Below are 18,241 nucleotides of genomic sequence, written 5' to 3'. Positions count from 1 at the left end.
ACGAAGAGGCCTTGTGACAATGTGACACTGCTAAAACAACAACAGAACTGCTTTTCTCTGGAAATCAAGTTTGCAATATTATAAAGCAGGTAATTTCTTCACTTGAACACAAGATTTAACTGAAGGATGTGGGAGAAGCAAAATCTGATTTTCGTGTGAAAATGAAACCTATGCATTAGAGGTGAATTCCCCAGCTGTTGTCTCATTCCAGGAAACTGACGTTAAAGCTTGTGTATACATCTGAGTTCCTGTTACACCTCTGAAAATCCCTGAAGGTTTTCTATGTTATTTCAATGTGTTTCTAATGTACGCCTGTTTAAAAAAATAAATAAATAACAACATGACAACACAGATTGCCTATTTATTTTTATTATGAAGGACGTTTGTGCATTACAATAGACTCTGGAAAAAGAAACCTCAAACATGAAACATTGGAATGGATAAACAATGCCCTTTGCTATTTGCGATCAACTCATTTCTTTCCTTTTGTTAACTGACCTCAAAGTTCAAAAGAGCAAAACATTTTGTTCCATGATAAAAAATAGTGGTCTTGCATAAAATGTGCCGACAAGCTGCTTAAACGTGTCAATAAAATGTTATCACTGCATTAACGCCCCGTCATAATGGCACCATAATATCGTCACTTATTGTCAGACATCTATTATACACTCAGTCAACCTCAGTCCAGCGAGATCCAAATATAACAGAACAGAAATAATGCTGATTACGCCTTCTTCTTTTCAACTTCTCCCTGAAAAGTTCAATATGTTCAAATGGTGAAATGATGCGGCCCATATGAGGAAGGAATTGAAATGAAATGAAAGCAAAAACGTTTGCTCACAGTTAAAAAGGAACCACTTTATGCATTTCCTACTACAGAGCCTACCACTCAGAGCACAGCAAACAAGTTTTGTTTTTTTTAAATATGTAATTAACCACAGTCGTATCAGTAAAGGTTTCAAATTCACACAGGATGCAAATTCAGTCACATAACAATAATAATAATAAAAAATTATTCAGTCTGCCGGTACAGAAAGGCAAAAATCAAGGCAAAAGTTTATTCTGTAGCTGGTACCACCACCTTTGATTTTTTTTCTTTCCTGAAATGGAGAGGAGCAATTGCTACAAAGTAACGACGAAATTATACCTGAAATCAAACTGAAGCCACTTTGGAAGAAACGTGAAATAGAAATGCTCACAACAAAATTAAAGAGGCTGACACTGCATCACATTTACAGGACTTAATTTTGGAATGACAAAGGGAGGTGTTTGGTTGGCCTGTAGGTCTTCACAAATCCCTACACTATGCCATCACTTGCTTATAACATCAACGATTTAATGGAAATACTTTCTTGAAATCAAAAGCTTCAGGCCCGCGATGACCATTCATGTTATTTTTATCCAGGAAGTGGAGGCTCATTTGCTTCACTTCGGCCTGATATCTAGTGTGTGAGGACTGACGTTGCTGTGTGTCGTGTTTACTGCAGAGGTCCTACGGGCCTGCCGCTCCGATCGATGATCGGTGGGGAAAGCGGCGCGCCGGGCTTACATGACCTCCACGTAATTGGCCGGGAACATTCCAAAATGGCCATCTGGGCCGTAGCCTCGCCACCAGCCCTCGTCTATCATCTCAATCCCGGTAATGATGTCGTCGGGGTCGAAAGAGATCTCTGTGTCATCAGCTAAAAGAAAAGAAGTTTGGGTTTATTTTAAGAAATTTCTCAACACATACTTCAGTCAAACTTCCTAAACACTAAAACCATCAAAGGTGTCACTGAAAGTGCTCTGGCACTAAAATAAAACCCCATGATCTCAGATTTCAGGACTTTTCCTAAAATGGGTTTATTAATCATACAGTGAATTCTAGGGTGTGTGGGTAAAAAGAAAAAACACACCTCTACCTAGAAGCACCAAAAGAGTCATTGTGACCCTGATAGGCATCAGTATGAAATACACACATTTTAACATAAAGGCTGAATTAAAATGAGTCAGAGCCAGTGAGGTGCGCTTGACTTAGATAAAAGATGAATAGCTGAAGGGCTGAATAGGTTGGATATCTGGGATGTTGAGCCAGGGCAGCGTGGATGCTGCAACTTCTATTTTCATTCTCCCTAATCTTTGTTCACGTCCCCCTTTTCTGTCACTCTTTACTGTCTTTTACCCGTTTATTTTTTTTACAAAACATACTGCTACTTTTAGGGTGACTTTTCAGCGTCATTTTCAACTTAACTGAGATACTGAAGCTAACTGGAAACAACAAGCACAGCGAGATAAAGCAATTCTGAACTCTGCATTACTTAGTAGCTACTGTGTGAGAGCTGCTGATGACTGTCATGTGTAGTAGGGATAATTAGGTTTTCCACAAAAAAAAATTAATATACACCCATATTCCTTCTATCAAGAATGTGTCCCATAGATAAATGGCCATGTGTTGGAATTTGGTCAAATATCTAAGAACTTTAACCCGAGACTGACCAGCTTGGTAGTCGTATAAAGCTCTCGCACAGATGCCTCTGTCTGATGTCTCCTCAGCAGTCACTTCATAGGTGTTAGTCTCCTCTGCCTAGGAGAGAACAGAGAAATTGGTTTTAATAGTGGCTGCTTATGTCGATCACTGTCCAGCCAAAGGTAAGTAAACACTCACTTGAGGAGGGTCTTCATAAACTGGCTCTGTGACGCACGAGTTAGCAGTCGGTGCTTCTTCTGGAATAGAGAGAGAACTGTAAGAATGAGTGTGTGGGGGGCCTGGGCTGTCAGCCTTACCAGCAGGTTTCAGGAACAGCCTTTTATCAAGATGCAAGTTTAGTTATTTTATCACAGCAAATCACGACAATGTGTTTATACTGAAGCAGATGGAAGGGTTGGGAAAATGATATAAAGGATAACACTGCCCGTGAAATGAACCCCACCTTGCTGCTCCTGAGGGGCTGCGTCCTGCTCATCATACTCACACCGGGACGGCCCATCATCATCATCATCATCATCATCATCACCACCATCAGGCTCTTATCACCCAAAACACCAGCACAGACATGCATGTGGAAGACATTCACAAGAGCACACAAGCTTAAATTCCACCACCAGGCTCAGACATAAGGGCGTTCTTGGTCTGCTTAACTTAAGGAGTATCAAAACAAGTCTTAAGAAAACAGAATGGAAGCATGACTCATGATGAAATGGCAGATTACAAGAAATGTGAAAGATGAGACACCAGAACAACGAGACACGAAGCGATTCGCTGTTGTTAAGTGTCAGTCTGACACCCAACTTGTTGTTTGTGTGTGTGTGCGCGTGTGTGTGTTTAAAGCTCACACCTGTGGCATGGACAGGAGAGGCAGAGCCTGCAGGTACAGGAGAAGCTTGGCGCTGAGGTGAGCTGGCTCGCTCAGATTCATACACTTGCTTAGACAGAAAGGGGCTTTGAAGACGCCCTGAGCAGAGATGCACATTGAGCCCCCAGAACCCCCCAAAAAACAAAACAAAAATTGAAGAGACAGAAAACAAAGACCAGACAGGTTGAGCAGAGGAAGAGACAGCGTTATGGCGACAGAGTTAAGTATGAACTACGAGACAACTAGACAGTCTGATGGAACATTTCAACTATGGAAAAGGACAGTGATGGGGAAATAATCACTTACAGAATTTATACCTACCACTACCTGAAAAAGATGCTGACATTCAATGATTTACATGACCAAGTCGTTGTTTACAGTGCGAAAATACCTGGCTGAGGGCTTGCAGGAGCAGCAGGAGGTACATCTGAGTCACTGGGAGTTATTCCTCTCTCTCTCTGCTTGAACATTTCTCTGGGGTTCACAGCACGCTGAGAGATGAGAGAAGCAGCCTCCTGAGAGGAAGAAAACCAATAATATGTACAAAAAGCATTAGACCGAGGTCGTCGGTAATGTGGTGGAAAGCGTTTGTCAAACGACACAAAAATAACAAATCAATCTGAAGATTGACGTCATACGAGACAGAAGCTGGAAGAGAGGTGCGTTCCCCTGAGCATCAAAGGGCTTACACTGGATTAGAGATTTTGATTTAGGCAAAAGAAAAGAGTAAATTAGCCAGAAGAAGAGCACTTGGGTGAAGGGGAACTCACATTGGCCTTCTCCACAGATTCACCTCTCTTGACTGCTCTCGTCTGGGCTGCCTGGTTCTCCTCCTGCTCCTCCTGATAATGTTAATATCAATATTGGCACTGCTGACTTTGCTACCTTCCTGACTTGCGTTTAGAAGGTGTAAGCACCACCAAAAAGTACTCAAAAATGAACACGGTTAATTAAATGTAGTCGTGTCAGTGGCCCAGTGAGGCACTCACCCAACGGGGTTTTTCCTGCTCTCTACTCTCAGCTTCCTGCTGCTGCTGGTACTTCCTAATTAATAATGAGAAAACAGAGAAAATGTAATTTGAACCTTTGTTTAAAAAAGAAAAGATAAAAAGAAACAATTGCAAACTGGCCTCATTATTAGACAAGCCTACTTTTGTTGGTCAATTTGAGAGGACCTCTCCTTGTCCCTTTTTTCCCTCATCGCTGCCTCCTTGGCCTCTCTGTCTTTCCTCTCCCTTTCCAGGTGCTTGCGCTCCTCCTCTGCCTTGCGCCGCTCCTCCAGTCGACGCTTCTCCTCTTCTTTCTAAAAGCCAATCACAGCAACAAGGTCAAACGTCACAGTCGTTGAAAAGCTTGATTTTACAATGATTAACAAAAGAAAACTGCTGGGAAATTAGCACCACCAAAAAGTTGTAACTAAGCGGTTACTCATCACAGTTACATTTGTGATGGAAAAGGCTATGTGCCATGTATTTTTTATAGAGTGAAAAATACATGGCACTAAGGAGCTAAGGCAGGATGTGTAATATGTTAAAATATTTGAGGCATTTCTTGCATTTTCACAGAGATAAGAGACAAGTACATATTGTTTAATGAGTGTACCTCTGCCTGGGCCCAGAAGTTGTCTTTGTTGGTCTTTCTGATTTCTGACATGGCGTTGGTTTTCTGGTAGACTGAGCCCTGTATGACAAGGAAACAAACATCGATATGCCGTCCAGTGTTGGCAGAATTGCCAGACTAAATTAAAATACAAAAAAAGTATTTTATTTCACAGGTTACTTGTGGACAAACTTCATAAACACATCATATATGACACAAAATCTAAAAATCTGCTCAGCTTTTAATCAGTGCTGTGTCATCACTTTGTGATCATTCCCAACACAGAGCGCAGTGGAAAGGGCGAGACTGTACGCTGCTGACACCGGCGGTCAGCAGCACACAGCAGCTGAAATGCAGAATGAGGCCAGGATGTGACAGGATGTGACAGGATGCATGAAGGCCTGGCTCGCCTTTCCTCAATATGAAGCAGCTTTCACATCACATTAACAAGGCTAACTGATAAACCAAAAAAAAAAAAAAAAATCTGATACATCAAAGAGCGCTGAAGAAAATCAGAACAGAGGATGACTCATTTTATAATATGTGCACAAGTGACCAAGAACAATGTTGCCTTTGTTTATTTTCTGTGTGAACGTGACTGCATTTCCACACCAGGGTGGCTTGAATACACTCTTCCTTCTGCATTCTCACTTGGCACACACGCACTGTGCAAAAACAGTGAGAGATCTCACACAATCACTGCATGGCACATTTTCAATATAATGCAGATTGAGTTCACCGTGAAAATGCTCATACAGCAGTACAAGTGCCAATATTTGGATGTCTGGATCAGCAGCTTCATTTCTGTGACTGTTTATGACTGAATGCAGATGTTTGGGCAGGGAAATGATGCTGAAACATGTGTGCAGAGGTAGACTGCGATTTGTAAAAGGAATAATGACTATTTTTAATATGGATCCAATTAACTCTTATAAATCAGATTGCAGATGACCATTAAACAACAACAACAAAAAAAAAAAAAACATTTAAGATGTGTGCATGATCTGAGATAAAGGAGTCTAGTTAAGATCTAGTTCACTGCTTATCTTGTTCTATTGTTGACAGGCAAGTGGAAGTGCATACCACGGGACCCTGCGGACCGCTGTCCTGGAAGCGGCTGGAAGCTTCTTTGTGGAAGCTGTAGTTGGCTCCTGAGGCTTTAGCCACCTTTTGCATAATCGACTCGGGCTCCACATCCTCCTCTGCTCTAGCATTTATTGTGACATGGGCCCCCTGAAACAGCAAAGAAGAACAGTTCCTTTTAAAACACAAAGGAGGACACCCTTCTAGTTTCATCTTGGTTCCGACACACAAACCAGCCACAGCAATGAACTCCTTGCAAGTGTGGCATTAATAACACTGACATCATTCCAGCAAAGCTATTACATTAATGACAATTCTAGGAGCAGGAATGTGTATCCATTTACTGAATGTCATGCGGTAAAGTCAGCATTAAGGTGCATGCAGTTAGGCCTCCTCTGCAAACACAAGCAGACAGCAGTACAAATTCCAATGTGTATTTGAACTAGACTCAAAGGTTTCACACTACCTTCAGAAAATTGGACATGGCACTGACATGATTTGCACATATTCCCTTCCTGGCATCCTTAACTCCCTCTCCAGTCTGAAATGCAACAACATTTAGAGGGTTAGTGACCATAACAGAGACGGCAAACACATGTTTAATAGCTGAGTGTCGCTCTGACCCAGTTGATGAGGACATATTTGGGCAGGCCGGAATTTGGATCCTGGACCCGGCAGAAAGCATACATCACTTTTCCACTGTTGAGTTCTTCAACCAGCTCTTCCAGTCCTCCATCTGATGCATAAACATCGTGGAAAAGTCAAATGGTTATTGTGGTTCATTGTGTAACTGTTGGCATTTTTTCCCCATTGCAAATCATGGGGTGAGAAAGCAGAGGCAAGCAGTCCTTTTGTGCTGATATTCCAGTACCGCTATGCTGACGGTGGCATTCCTGCACACATTTGCTAATATCGTGTCGAGATCATAAAAACTTGATTAAAATATCCACATGGTTACTCACCCCCTTTTTCTGCCAGTCGGATGTCATCGCTGTTTCCCTCATAGGTGAACAAGGCCCTGTATAAAGCACCAGATTACACCTAATTACACCACTGGCTGAAAACAGATCCCACAGACAGAAAAGTGGATACGCATCATTTCACAGTAAACAAGAGTTGTTTTGCAAACCTATTCAAAGTATCACTTAAGCCCCATTTACACACGATACAGGGGAAACAGGTGTAGTGTAAACACTGCTGCAGTTTCTAATCCTCATTTCTAGCAGCCTTTTGAGTAATCTTTACAGGCCGCAGGCCCAAGAAGAAAAGCTCCACTGAAATTTCTTTGCTGTGAAAATCCTAGTAAAAATAAAGACTAGCAGACCTAAACAAACAAGCTTTAGTTAATACATAGCTCCATTTTCTGTGTGTAAATACATTAATAATGGAGGCATTTGAAGAAGCCTTTCATAGAGTCTGGTTTTTCGTGTCGGGGTCAGTCTAAACGAGTTTTTGTGGGTTATTTGTATGCAACAAAATATTTATTTAGGTGATGAATAGCAGGGGAGTTCCACATGAAGTTAACAGAGATTTGGCTGATATGAACTCATAACTGCGTCAGTTTTTAGTAAGTTGTAGGTAGGTGTATGGTGTAATTCAGGGACGTGTTGTGACATTCTTATTTCACTTGGCTTGGAGATCTCCTTCCAGAGACAACCCAGGATGCATTTATGATTTACTACACAGATGAACTGATCTGTTCCTCCACAGAATTCATAAAAAGCAGCCACATGTTATAATGCTAATTATAGCTCAACACAGGCTGCTAATTTAAGCCCAACAATAACGCTTACAAAGTAAAAATCCAGTGTGCTGTGGATTTTAAAGGGCATTTGCTTGTTATCAGGACACAGCACGTAGCAGTTCATATCAGAGGAACTTGCTCACTCCGAAAGATCACTTCTTTATTCTACATTTACTTAATCCTGTTAGCAGCACCATTTAAAAAAAAAAAAAAAAAAGCAAATTGCTGAGCTGGTAGGCGGTGGCTGTCGACTGCTTAAAATGAGGGAAGAAAGGCAAACATTGGTTTGATGAGAGACATTTTCAGAGTCCACACAGAGCCAGTAGTCCTCTCTCTGAACACGTCCTCTCGGGGATTATCTAATTCGGGTCATCATTAAGCACGGCGGCTGAACTTCAACAGGTTTAAATTTCAAACCACAAACACTTTCTGTAACGTTGGGTAAAACAAAGAGGAAGTTCTAGTATCACTTACTGGTTATAAATTACTTCTGATATGTTACCAGGAAGTGGGCAAGGACGCTAGCGACTTACCTCACGCCCTTTCATGATTTCATTTAATTTGAGCTAAAAATACAGTCAGAGCATCTTAGTTGGCTCAGTATAGCCGTCAACTGACAACACTGTAACTAGCTATCTCGTTAGCACATCTTTAAGGTTATTAATCCACAGATCACCAATAAATGTCAGAAACTAAACTCCTACATTATACAAAGATGACTCTTAATAAACGTTATCGGTTATATAAAAACTACAAACTCTAATGTGGTTCCCAAACTACCATTATTTCTAGGTAACTGGCTAAGTTTATTTTACGATAGGTTAAGTTACTTGTCGACTCGCTCAAAGCTAGCCAACAATGTAGCTAACAACCTCCCTCGTACAAACAGCTAATACTGCTATGAAAATGTTTCTCCTTACCAGTTGGTATTGGATTTTTCATCTACCACTTCTTTATATGCAGCTGTTAATGCAGGGCCATTTTTGCTGAGGTTAACTGCCATCGTTATTCTGAGTACAGCTAGCCAGCTAGCTACCGGGATGCGCCCTTCCTATTGGGAGGAGTGGCAATGATGCTGCTGACTTTCAGCCGGAGGAGGGGGGGCTAGTTTAGCCTAGAGGCTAGATGTCAGCCATGGTAATGATAACAGTGTTGTGTGCGTTGTTTCTAATAATTTACCGGGTCGACTATAATTAGTTGCAGCGATGTTTCCGAAAAATCATGATGCAAATATCAAAGGTTTAGTGAGATCAGACGAAACTGACCTTTACGCAATCACTGCTGTCTGCACCGCAAAAATCTCCCATAATGTTACGTATCAAACGTCCACAGGACCAGTAAAGGCCTCACCTTTTACTGGGAACTCATTGAAATAAATTAGAAATTCAAAATTTTAACCCTACAGTTATTAGAGCATATTACATGATTTTTTTTTTTTTAAACTTGTGTAACTTTAAAACAAACAAACCAACAAAAAAAAAAATGGTGCAAAATATATGGTTTCTCTCCCGTTTAAGATATACATTTCCCCCAAAAGTGTCTATATAGGAAGTATAGGAAACAACTATAGGGATCAAATGTAAAGGAAAATTATGAACATTTGTCTTGATTCACACTGGGAATTTTGATAAATATATCACACAGGCATCTGCTTCTCAATACCTGGCAAAGCTGCTGTAATATGGTGATAATGTGCTTAAAGTTAATTCACTGAACTGTGCATGTGCCCACACCCTAAACTAGGTTGTGATACTCTATGGCAGGGTTACTTGATGTTCTGGCATCCACAAAAGAGCCGAGTAGACAGCTCCAAAAGAAAAGTAAGACACATTTTAGTCAATATCCAACCACAGTGGAAGGAATCGTAACAGTGAATAAATTTTAGCAGTAATAGGACTCACAGTAAAAATAAACACCAGTGTATGTAATTTAGGTATAATAAAACCCGCTTTAAGGCCCTAAAACAAACCAGATCACACATTTCTCTATTTCTACCCTGAAAATGTCTTCATAGCAACATTTAAAGGACTGAGACATGAATCACTGCTGTGACTATAGTACATATTTCTCTCTCTCTCTCCAGAGATGAACCTAAACTTTTATTATAAAATAAAGGAACCATTTACCATTTGTCTTTAAGAAGTATTTTTTTTAAAAAATGTCTGCAAAATGTTAATTGAATGTCTTTTAATGTCAAGTCAATGCCAACTCAAAAAAAAAAAAATCATAAATACCCAATTTAAAATCCCCCGTGATGAGGAACAAATGCAAACAGGTGCTGCAGTGGTTGCCAAAAGCATTGTAAATGAGTCAGAGAGCACTCTGCTGGACAAGCTGTGAGGTGACACCATTTCTAAATGACCCCAAACATATTTTTTCTGATTATGTTGGGTACAGAAACATTGTGTGATACGCTGAGAAATCAGTCAGGCTCTCCATGAAATGACTGCAAACAACAAGAAATCAAGATGAACTTTATTCATGTTATAACAAGGTCATAATTATCTTGTGTAGGTTACGCGAAGACGTGACTGTTCATGATAGCAGTTCAAGCACACATATATTCCAGATTTTAAGATGCGTGAAGGCTGGTCCTGCATTCAGTAAAAGCTAAGCTGATTTTTTTTTCTTTAAACAAAACATTGTGAACTCTTTATGCAGGCTTCCAGTTCTACTGATATAATGAATCACCCATTTTGGGAATACAGCCCTGATAGCAAATTTACAGTTTATATGACACATTCTCTCTCTCTCCATATATATATATATATATATATATATATATATATACACAAAAATGAGGGTTAAGGAGGGTTAAGGCTAAACTTTTAGTCAGAGGTGTTAGGCAGATGAAATTCAACGAAATCCCTGATATTCTGCAAAATGGCTGAGAAGGATCACCAGAGTGCAAAGCATGCCAAGCTGCCTATATGAAACCGTAATGAACACGTGGGTTAAAGGAAGTCAATGTAGCATTACTCATATTATGAACTGAGGCTCTTGCTGAATAGTTGGAAGATACCCAGCTTTCTAATAAATAAATAGCTAGATGAATAAACACCAATGCACACAAAGACTGGACTTGTAGTATTACAGCGGAGGTGTCGGAGCATTCGGTGGGTACATTTTCAAAACATTTTAGTATATACGGTATACTTTTAGGACAACTTGTTTTGACATGTTTTTATTTTTACAGTAGAATATTAAAAATCTATAGTCAGCATCTAAACAATGGTGTTAATTCTACAATCAAAGCTTCTTAAATAATCATGCTTAGCTATTTACCTTTCTGTATGAATCTATTAAATAATAGCTCAATAGCAGAAATTTCTTGCTCCTAATATCCAATAATTCCCTTTATACTGGCAGCGTCGACGCACTGAATTGTGATTTTTGACAACTTTTCCAACTACTTTGTCCAACAGTTACAATGGATTATCTTACTATTACATTATGACACATCAAAATCGTGCTCAATATTCATGACACAAATGAGAAAAAAAAAATCTAAACAAAACAAAAAAACCCCACACTTTCAAAGATACAATTTAAAAAGAAGAAGAAAAAAAAAAGCCAAACATTATACCCTAAAAAAAAAAAAAAAAAAAGAAAAAAAAAAAAAGGAAAAAGTTTACTGTCAGTGTTGCTTATTAATGGAGGAGGAAAAAAAAAAAAAAAAAAAAAAAGGCAGAACAATGATGAAAATGAACATAAATCCTGATATTTAAAGCATACCAAACTGTAATGTTATGACTGTAAGTGACACAGAGCTGCAAAACATCAAGTCTGTTCAAAAACAGCATCATTTGCAAGCTGTTCACAACCACACAACCAGTCGCTTTAAAAACACTGAAATAAGTGGAGAGAAATAATGAGAGTAACAGTATGTTTCGGACAGCATATATTTCTGTGCAGCACAGACCCATTGTGGTATGTCTTTGATCACACTGCAGTAAGTTGCAGTCAGTGATGGGTCGTTATTTGAACAGAACCGCAAAATTAGGCAAGTGCTATTTTTAGAAGTCGGACTGTGTTAACCCTGATCATTTTTCTCACCATGGGTCACCGCATGTAAAAGGCTGATGATCTTCTTAAAGATACCTGAGTAACTGTACTGAGGAAGTGGCGCACAGCTATGACTGCACGACAAAGAGTAGCCACATTCATAGCTACACAGCATAACATGTTAAACAGCAGTAGTTTTTGAGCACTATGGACACCAGCCGTCATTTATTATTCAAGACAGAAGAACGATGGCATGTGTGAGAAAGATGGAGGTGGACGTTAACCTACCCGCTAACTTATAAACAGCAGCTCCCCAGTGTTTTCAAAACAACTCAATACTGTTACAACTCCAATTGCAGCGGATGATGGAGACAAATCCTTCTTAACACCTTTCACATTGTTTCAGGGCAGAGACAGTTACGTGCCAACAGATCAGCTGCTGGTAATGGCACTGCACACTTTTGTGTTCAACAGGAAACATTCTGTCTAAATTGCACATCAACATAACACAGAAAGGCCACCAGAAAACATGAAATACAGTAACAAGACATCCAGTGGGGTGCAGATAGTACCTCTGAAATGAAGGGAGAAATAATCTCCTAAATCAAACATTTTGTTTCTGAGTAGCACGACGATATGACTCAATGATGGTAAAAATGATGCTTATAGAAAGCAACAATTATAATGATCATCACAATAGCAAGAGTAACAGTTTAAAGTCTGAGTACGGTGGTAGGGATTGTAAAGAGTTTTCTGGTATTCCATGTGGGAGTGCTTTAAGGAGTCCATTAGGTCCTGCTCAGCAGATCCATACAAGTCATGAAGCAGAGCACACTGTATCAGCTCAACACACACAAAGCCAAGTGGCACTGTACCTCATAGTACCGCTTCCTTCTCCAAAAAGTGGGCTGTTGTTTAGTTTACCCCCCTCCCCCAAAGTCCCCCAACTACTTTGATGCTCATTTACTTCAAGTTACAAATCATCTGTGTTTCTTTTGTTCTTGTAGTTCTGATCTCGTTCTGATCTCCTTGGTGTTCTCACATTGCATACTTCTGTGTCCATTCTCTTGCTAGTTTGTTGTACCTGTAAAACACATGCAATGTGAAAAGTTTAACTTAACCTCAAACTCAGAAGTTAATCTTGCAGCATGAGTGTACCTGGCTGTGAGCTCAACTGTGGCAAAAGCAGTCATGTTTTACACTTACTTTTCCCTGTCAGCCTTGTACGTGTGGGCGATCTCTGGTACCAGCGGATCATCTGGGTTTGGATCGCACAGAAGAGAGCAGATGGACAATAATACTGTGGAAGAAAGAATCAAAGTTAAAAATCTTTGAGAGGGGATTTATTATAGACATAACTGTGTTCTACTCCTACCATCAGCACAGCAAGATGTCATTTTAACTTCTTAAATAATCAAAATCACATCTAGAAGCACTCCAATCATTTCATATGTGCCATTACAAATAAGTTCAATAATAATTTGTTAATCAATCACTACATCGACGCACTAGCCCAAAATTAGCAGATGAATTGGACCCATCTACAGTACAATCCAAAGAAACGGAAGGTATAATTTTACGTAGAGTGTAATTTTATGTTATGGCTTTGGCATCATTTCAATTCTCTCAACAAGCAGGCAACAATCTGTTTATCATAAATCTGTTGGCTAAATCTTTTTTTCCCCAAACACTTTTTGGCTCATGTACTGGGTATATGTACACCCACACCACACATTTTAATTTATTTTTTTACCTTTCGAAACTGTAAGTGCAGGTGACCACTGTGACCTCAGAATGTCCAGACAAATACTTCCATTGCTGTTGATATTTGGGTGGTAAATTTTTGTTGTGAATGCAACCTGTTCCAAAACATAGAAAAAAAATGATGTAAGGCCAATTATATGACAGAATAAATTTAAAAAATAAGAAGCATTGTGCCTCACTGTTTTACTCACTTTTGGTGGTTTAAAGGGGTAATCCGTTGGGAAGTGAATGGTGAGGAAGAACACTCCACTCTGATATGGACTGTCACTCTGTTTAAATAGGAAGAGAAATAAAGTAAGGGGTCATGATTTTCATTTATAAGCGCACTTTAACTGTATTGGGTGTGATAAGTGTTTCACTTACTGGACCCATTATTGTTGCCTGCCAATGAAACACTGAGAGGAGGAAAAACAAAATTATGTAAATCACACATAAATCTTCAAAGATTACTCAACAACTGTTAAACTACTTACAATCCTCTCCAACTGGTCCAGCAGAGCACTGGGCAGGAGGATCCCTCTGCAGGTCCGACAGTTCCTAAAAGTCAGGGTAATTACAAAGTGAATCAGAACGTTTGAAGTTCAAAGAAAACACAAATTAACTCTTGATGTGATGCTATCACAATCCATGTACCAGCATACTGGCACCATCAACAGTTCTTGATAGACTACACAACAGTCTACAAAACACTGCAGTCTCTGTGTACATAAATAAGAGATGAATTCAATCGTTAAGCATAACCTGGAGGTCTTATGAGCCACTAACGCTGGTAAGTGAAACTGGTGTGGGAACGCTTTTAGAGTGCCTGCACTCTAAAAGGAACAATATTATAACACAAGATGCTGCACTGCAATATAATGTCATAAATATTTTGTCCCACCCATATGTTCCATCTGACAGGCTGTTTTATATAGAAATAACACATCTGTAGCAGGAGAAAATAGGCCAAAACTGAAGCCTCATCAGTAGTTTGATGAACTACATACCCACGGATTAAAAACATTTATTTTAAATTAAAATCTAATTCTCCTCCCCCCCAAGAGGCATGCTGTGATATGTAATTAACTCAAATCAAAGCTTGGTTGAACACAGAAAGATATTCAGCAGATATTCAAACAGAAATAAGGCCCGTTATTAAACATCTCTTGAATGAAAGCCTATCTATTCTGTTATATAAATATACACAGTGCCCTGCTCCAGTGCCCCATTTGCCATTCCATATATGGCAACACTGACACTAGGGTTCAATTTTGGCAACCAACAAGCAGCTGTCATTCAGCAACATCATCAGCGACAGTTACTGATACAACGATAAAGACAACTGTCCGCCCACTGATTTATCAACAGGTCATCTACATACCCAACAATAATAAAAACAAAGAGCACACACTCAATAATGTCAAAGCCGAGCTTTACGTTGCACTGTGAAACACAACTAGAAACACTAACAAGAGTGCTTAGTAACCTTTCAGGAGAAAAAGGCATAATTTCACACAAAGAAACATTTAAAATAAACAGCGTGTTTGTTAACTGCGACCGTTACTGTAGCAGTGCACCAATGGGGCCACCGGTGGGTTAGCCATTCTTTGTCTATAAATTATTTTAAACAGGAGCAGAAAAATCAAGCTAGCACTGCTAATTCGACCCAAAGAAAAGTTTAGACACAGGCAACATCGTTACAGAGGGGACTCAAGCTTAAAAAATGTATATATTGAAGATATGGCTAGCACTTGTAAGCAAATATACACTCACCTTCTGAATTCTTTTCAACGCCATTGCTTCAATGGCTATGCTAGGTAGCCTGTCAGCTAACAGTTAGCACTTCACACATAAAATTTGGCTTCTGAGGCCGCGTACTTTCAAATCTCAGTGTGCGTATAAACGACAAATGCCGTCTAAGTCTGAACGTTTGGTTTCTAGTATAAGCAATGTGACCAACAATGAGTTATATGTTGATCTTTCTTAGGAACAACTGAGCTATTTTGCTGCTGTCTCCTTCTCATTACTGCTCTTCTTTGGGTGCCTGGCAGCCAGTTTAAATATCGCGAGACTTTACTTAAAATTCACGAATTGACCGACCTACAACTTCCATTGTTGTAGTTCAAACTGTAATTTAACCAGTTTCGAGTCACGATAAAAGTAAAAAATCTGTATAAATAAAAAAGAAAACTAGAGAAAGAAATCTGATTTCGATTTGTTTAAAAACAAAAACTATTAAATTAACGTATTTACTTTTTTGTTTTAAAAATGTATTCATATTTTAATGATTTCATGATTTTTGCTTGCTTGTTTGTTTTAAAAGCGCCCAGACAAAATGAAGCGTGATCCCTCAATGCGCATCCTTCAAGTTTAAATAGACAGACAGTGGCAAGCGACATGTCTTCAAGCATTATTACACACAAAGGCTTCAACAATAATTGAGCAGAGGTGTCCACAAGATGTCACTGTTTGAAAACAGCTAATGCACAAGGAAACCACATGGTCAGAATAGATTATGCTGTTCAACTTTTACTTTAAATAGTTTTTCGGGGTTTAAAGCACAATTTTTCTAACCAAACACTGCACTTCCCAGAATCAAAGGATTGTATTTTACAATGTTGTTTCAAATTATTTATTTCAAGTGCATAACAATCGATGAGTAAAGTACAATGAGGTCAAACACGTCTATTATTTACACGCACATAAAGAATAGAGAAAAAGACTAAAGAATTGTTCATTCAATACCCAATCACTGTAAAGTCATATTCATTTGAGTCAGCTGCATGCTCCAGTTTCTGCATGGCCTTGTCTTGCAAAGCCTCATGAGCTTCTCTTTATATGTCTTAAACAAGAGTGAAAAAAGAGCTCTCATTATTTTAGTGAGTATGCATGAATGGCTCGCAGTGTTCATTCTTCTTAAATGGCTGATTCAGTGTCAGGTTGAGGATCCTATCGTCAATGTGACACTGAGAGGGACCATTTTCCTTTGGAAAACTGAAGATTCCTTCAGATAATATCTTATTGTTTGCTCATCTCTGTGCTCTCAATGACCTGCCTGTCCTCGGGGCTTGCCTGTAATCAGATTCAGCAAGCAGCAGAGGTAGCTGAAGTTTTGAGTCTTGTGCAGCAGGGGCCTGAGTTTGTCTTCTTGGAGAGGCTGTTTATCAGCATGAGGTTTTCAGACAAAGCCAAGCCTACACTGTTGGCTTAAGGCCTCAGTTCACAGAGCTCGCCTTGCTGTACAGTTTCCTGTGAAATCTCAAATCACAATGATTTGTTTGCTACTGTGTCCTTCAAATCTATAGGGATTTTGTAGTTGACATAGGGATAAGTGCAATTAAAGGGGGTGGAGGGGATGCTTAGGGGATGAAGGCAATAAGTAAAATGTCTCTGTTTCAATAAGGTAACAGATCATTGACCTGTATGGGGAATTTCCCACCTATACCCAGAGGTTGAGTTTTTAGTTACATGACCGGTGCCCCAAGTTCCAGTGATGTATGACTCAAAGTGTGAATGTGTCAGAACTGGGATGATATGGGTGGGGGTAGGAGCTTAGCTGACCTGTCTCATGTGGGATATAGCCTATAGTGCTGTTATTTGAAACCACGGGCTCAGCAGACTCCAGTGATCTGTCTTTTTGGTCACATGAATCATCATTAGTCGAAGTTCAATTATATAACAGAAAGCATTCCACTTATTTTAGCAATCATGCAAAAGCTGCGTCTGTGCCCATGCTCCTTTCAATGGCCCTTTTCCCATGGCTGCTGTGACAAAGCACATATATTCCATGTCATTTTCAAAATTAACTTAAATGGGTCTTACTAATGTCTAAATTATCCAATAAAAGCGCAACCAATTAATGCTGAGCACAAGCTTTGCTCACAATCCCCAGAGGTGTTCTACCTTCAGGTCAGCCTGTTAGCTTTCTGAGGGCTCTCTTATGGAACAAAGATCTATTGTTCATGCATACTAAGAGATATTTGTTCGCCCCTTGTATCAATGGTCTAGATTTGATTATATACTCAGGCAATATGTGCAAGTAGTACTCATGTTTGCAGTGAAGTCAGCACTCTGCACAATCAAATAATTCTTGAGCTAAGAAACTGGAAAAAGGGTCATTATGTATGAAGCAATCACTGTTTCATGGTTCATTTCCTCAGCTGTGATTTGATTTTGCTTGTCAGTGTTAAGTTGGCCTTTGACCTAGAAAAATCTCCAAATTGCTCCTCAAATCTTCCTTTTTTTTTTTTTTTTTGCTTCTGTGGGTATCTGTGAATTTTACAGCTCGCATCAATAAGTAAACAGGCATGATAAGAGCTTTCCCTTTTGTGCTCCCTTGGACATAAAAACAAGCTGGTACATGACTGTGTGCTCCTTTGGCTCGCAGAGTTTACATGATGCAATGATGTAAACTTTTATAGCTTCGAGGATGTTATTATTAAATGACATTAAATGCTATAATTGCGGACATAGAGAGCTCTGCAGGTTTCATTTGTGGAATTTCACTTTTACAAGCAGCAGGGGGCCTAGAAGAAAAACGTTACAACATTTTAGTGTTTTTGAGAGGCCGTGCAGTGTTTACAGTCACAGGGCAACTAATGACCTGTTTTCTGAATCACAGTCTTTTGTACAATTTGTTCTATATATTATTTCCAGCAAATCTAAAAAAAAAAAAGCCCCCCGAATAACAATTGAAGAGTAGAAACACTGTTGTTTAAGAAACAAACACTGTATT

At 39.4% G+C, this 18,241-nt stretch overlaps 2 protein-coding genes across 7 annotated transcripts; both read right to left on the bottom strand.

Moving 5' to 3' along the window:
* Window positions 1-353: 353 nt before the first annotated feature.
* Window positions 354-8,843, bottom strand: dbnlb (drebrin-like b). Of its 6 annotated transcripts, XM_004544265.6 has the most exons (15): window positions 8,679-8,842; window positions 6,977-7,032; window positions 6,638-6,750; window positions 6,481-6,555; window positions 6,015-6,164; window positions 4,935-5,012; window positions 4,484-4,635; window positions 4,322-4,376; window positions 4,103-4,174; window positions 3,724-3,847; window positions 3,315-3,431; window positions 2,910-3,005; window positions 2,645-2,703; window positions 2,476-2,563; window positions 354-1,682 (listed from the first exon to the last, which is right to left on the bottom strand). In XM_004544265.6, the coding sequence occupies exons 1-15, from the start codon at window positions 8,759-8,761 to the stop codon at window positions 1,546-1,548; spliced, it is 1,455 nt and encodes a 484-aa protein (XP_004544322.1). In that variant the 5' UTR covers window positions 8,762-8,842; the 3' UTR covers window positions 354-1,545. The 6 variants fall into 6 exon arrangements, with proteins under 6 accessions (XP_004544322.1, XP_004544323.1, XP_004544324.1 ...); XM_004544266.6 differs by lacking the exon at window positions 4,103-4,174 and having other exon boundaries at window positions 8,679-8,843; XM_004544267.6 differs by lacking the exon at window positions 2,910-3,005.
* A 1,372-nt stretch (window positions 8,844-10,215) lies between these two features.
* Window positions 10,216-15,571, bottom strand: ube2d4 (ubiquitin conjugating enzyme E2 D4). Its single transcript, XM_004544264.6, has 7 exons — window positions 15,280-15,571; window positions 14,001-14,064; window positions 13,891-13,922; window positions 13,719-13,796; window positions 13,517-13,622; window positions 12,970-13,063; window positions 10,216-12,847 (listed from the first exon to the last, which is right to left on the bottom strand). The coding sequence occupies exons 1-7, from the start codon at window positions 15,301-15,303 to the stop codon at window positions 12,802-12,804; spliced, it is 444 nt and encodes a 147-aa protein (XP_004544321.1). The 5' UTR covers window positions 15,304-15,571; the 3' UTR covers window positions 10,216-12,801.
* Window positions 15,572-18,241: the final 2,670 nt, after the last annotated feature.

Source organism: Maylandia zebra, linkage group LG12, assembly GCF_041146795.1.
Source record: "Maylandia zebra isolate NMK-2024a linkage group LG12, Mzebra_GT3a, whole genome shotgun sequence".
Taxonomy (NCBI): domain Eukaryota; kingdom Metazoa; phylum Chordata; class Actinopteri; order Cichliformes; family Cichlidae; genus Maylandia; species Maylandia zebra.
Note: the sequence above shows the minus strand (reverse complement) of the source record. Positions and strands in the feature narration are given on the sequence as shown.

Excerpts from the sequence above, each read along its gene's own strand:
- ube2d4 (XM_004544264.6), bottom strand. The coding sequence starts at position 15,303 with ATGGCGTTGAAAAGAATTCAGAAG. Across the intron at positions 13,797-13,890 it reads AGGCAACAATAATGGGTCCA|AGTGACAGTCCATATCAGAG; the intron begins GTAAGTGAAACA and ends CTATTTAAACAG. Across the intron at positions 13,623-13,718 it reads ACCCCTTTAAACCACCAAAA|GTTGCATTCACAACAAAAAT; the intron begins GTGAGTAAAACA and ends GTTTTGGAACAG.
- dbnlb (XM_004544265.6), bottom strand. The coding sequence starts at position 8,761 with ATGGCAGTTAACCTCAGCAAAAATGGCCCTGCATTAACAGCTGCATAT. Across the intron at positions 5,013-6,014 it reads GCGGTCCGCAGGGTCCCGTG|GGCTCAGTCTACCAGAAAAC; the intron begins GTATGCACTTCC and ends CTTGTCATACAG. Across the intron at positions 2,564-2,644 it reads TTTATGAAGACCCTCCTCAA|GCAGAGGAGACTAACACCTA; the intron begins GTGAGTGTTTAC and ends GTTCTCTCCTAG.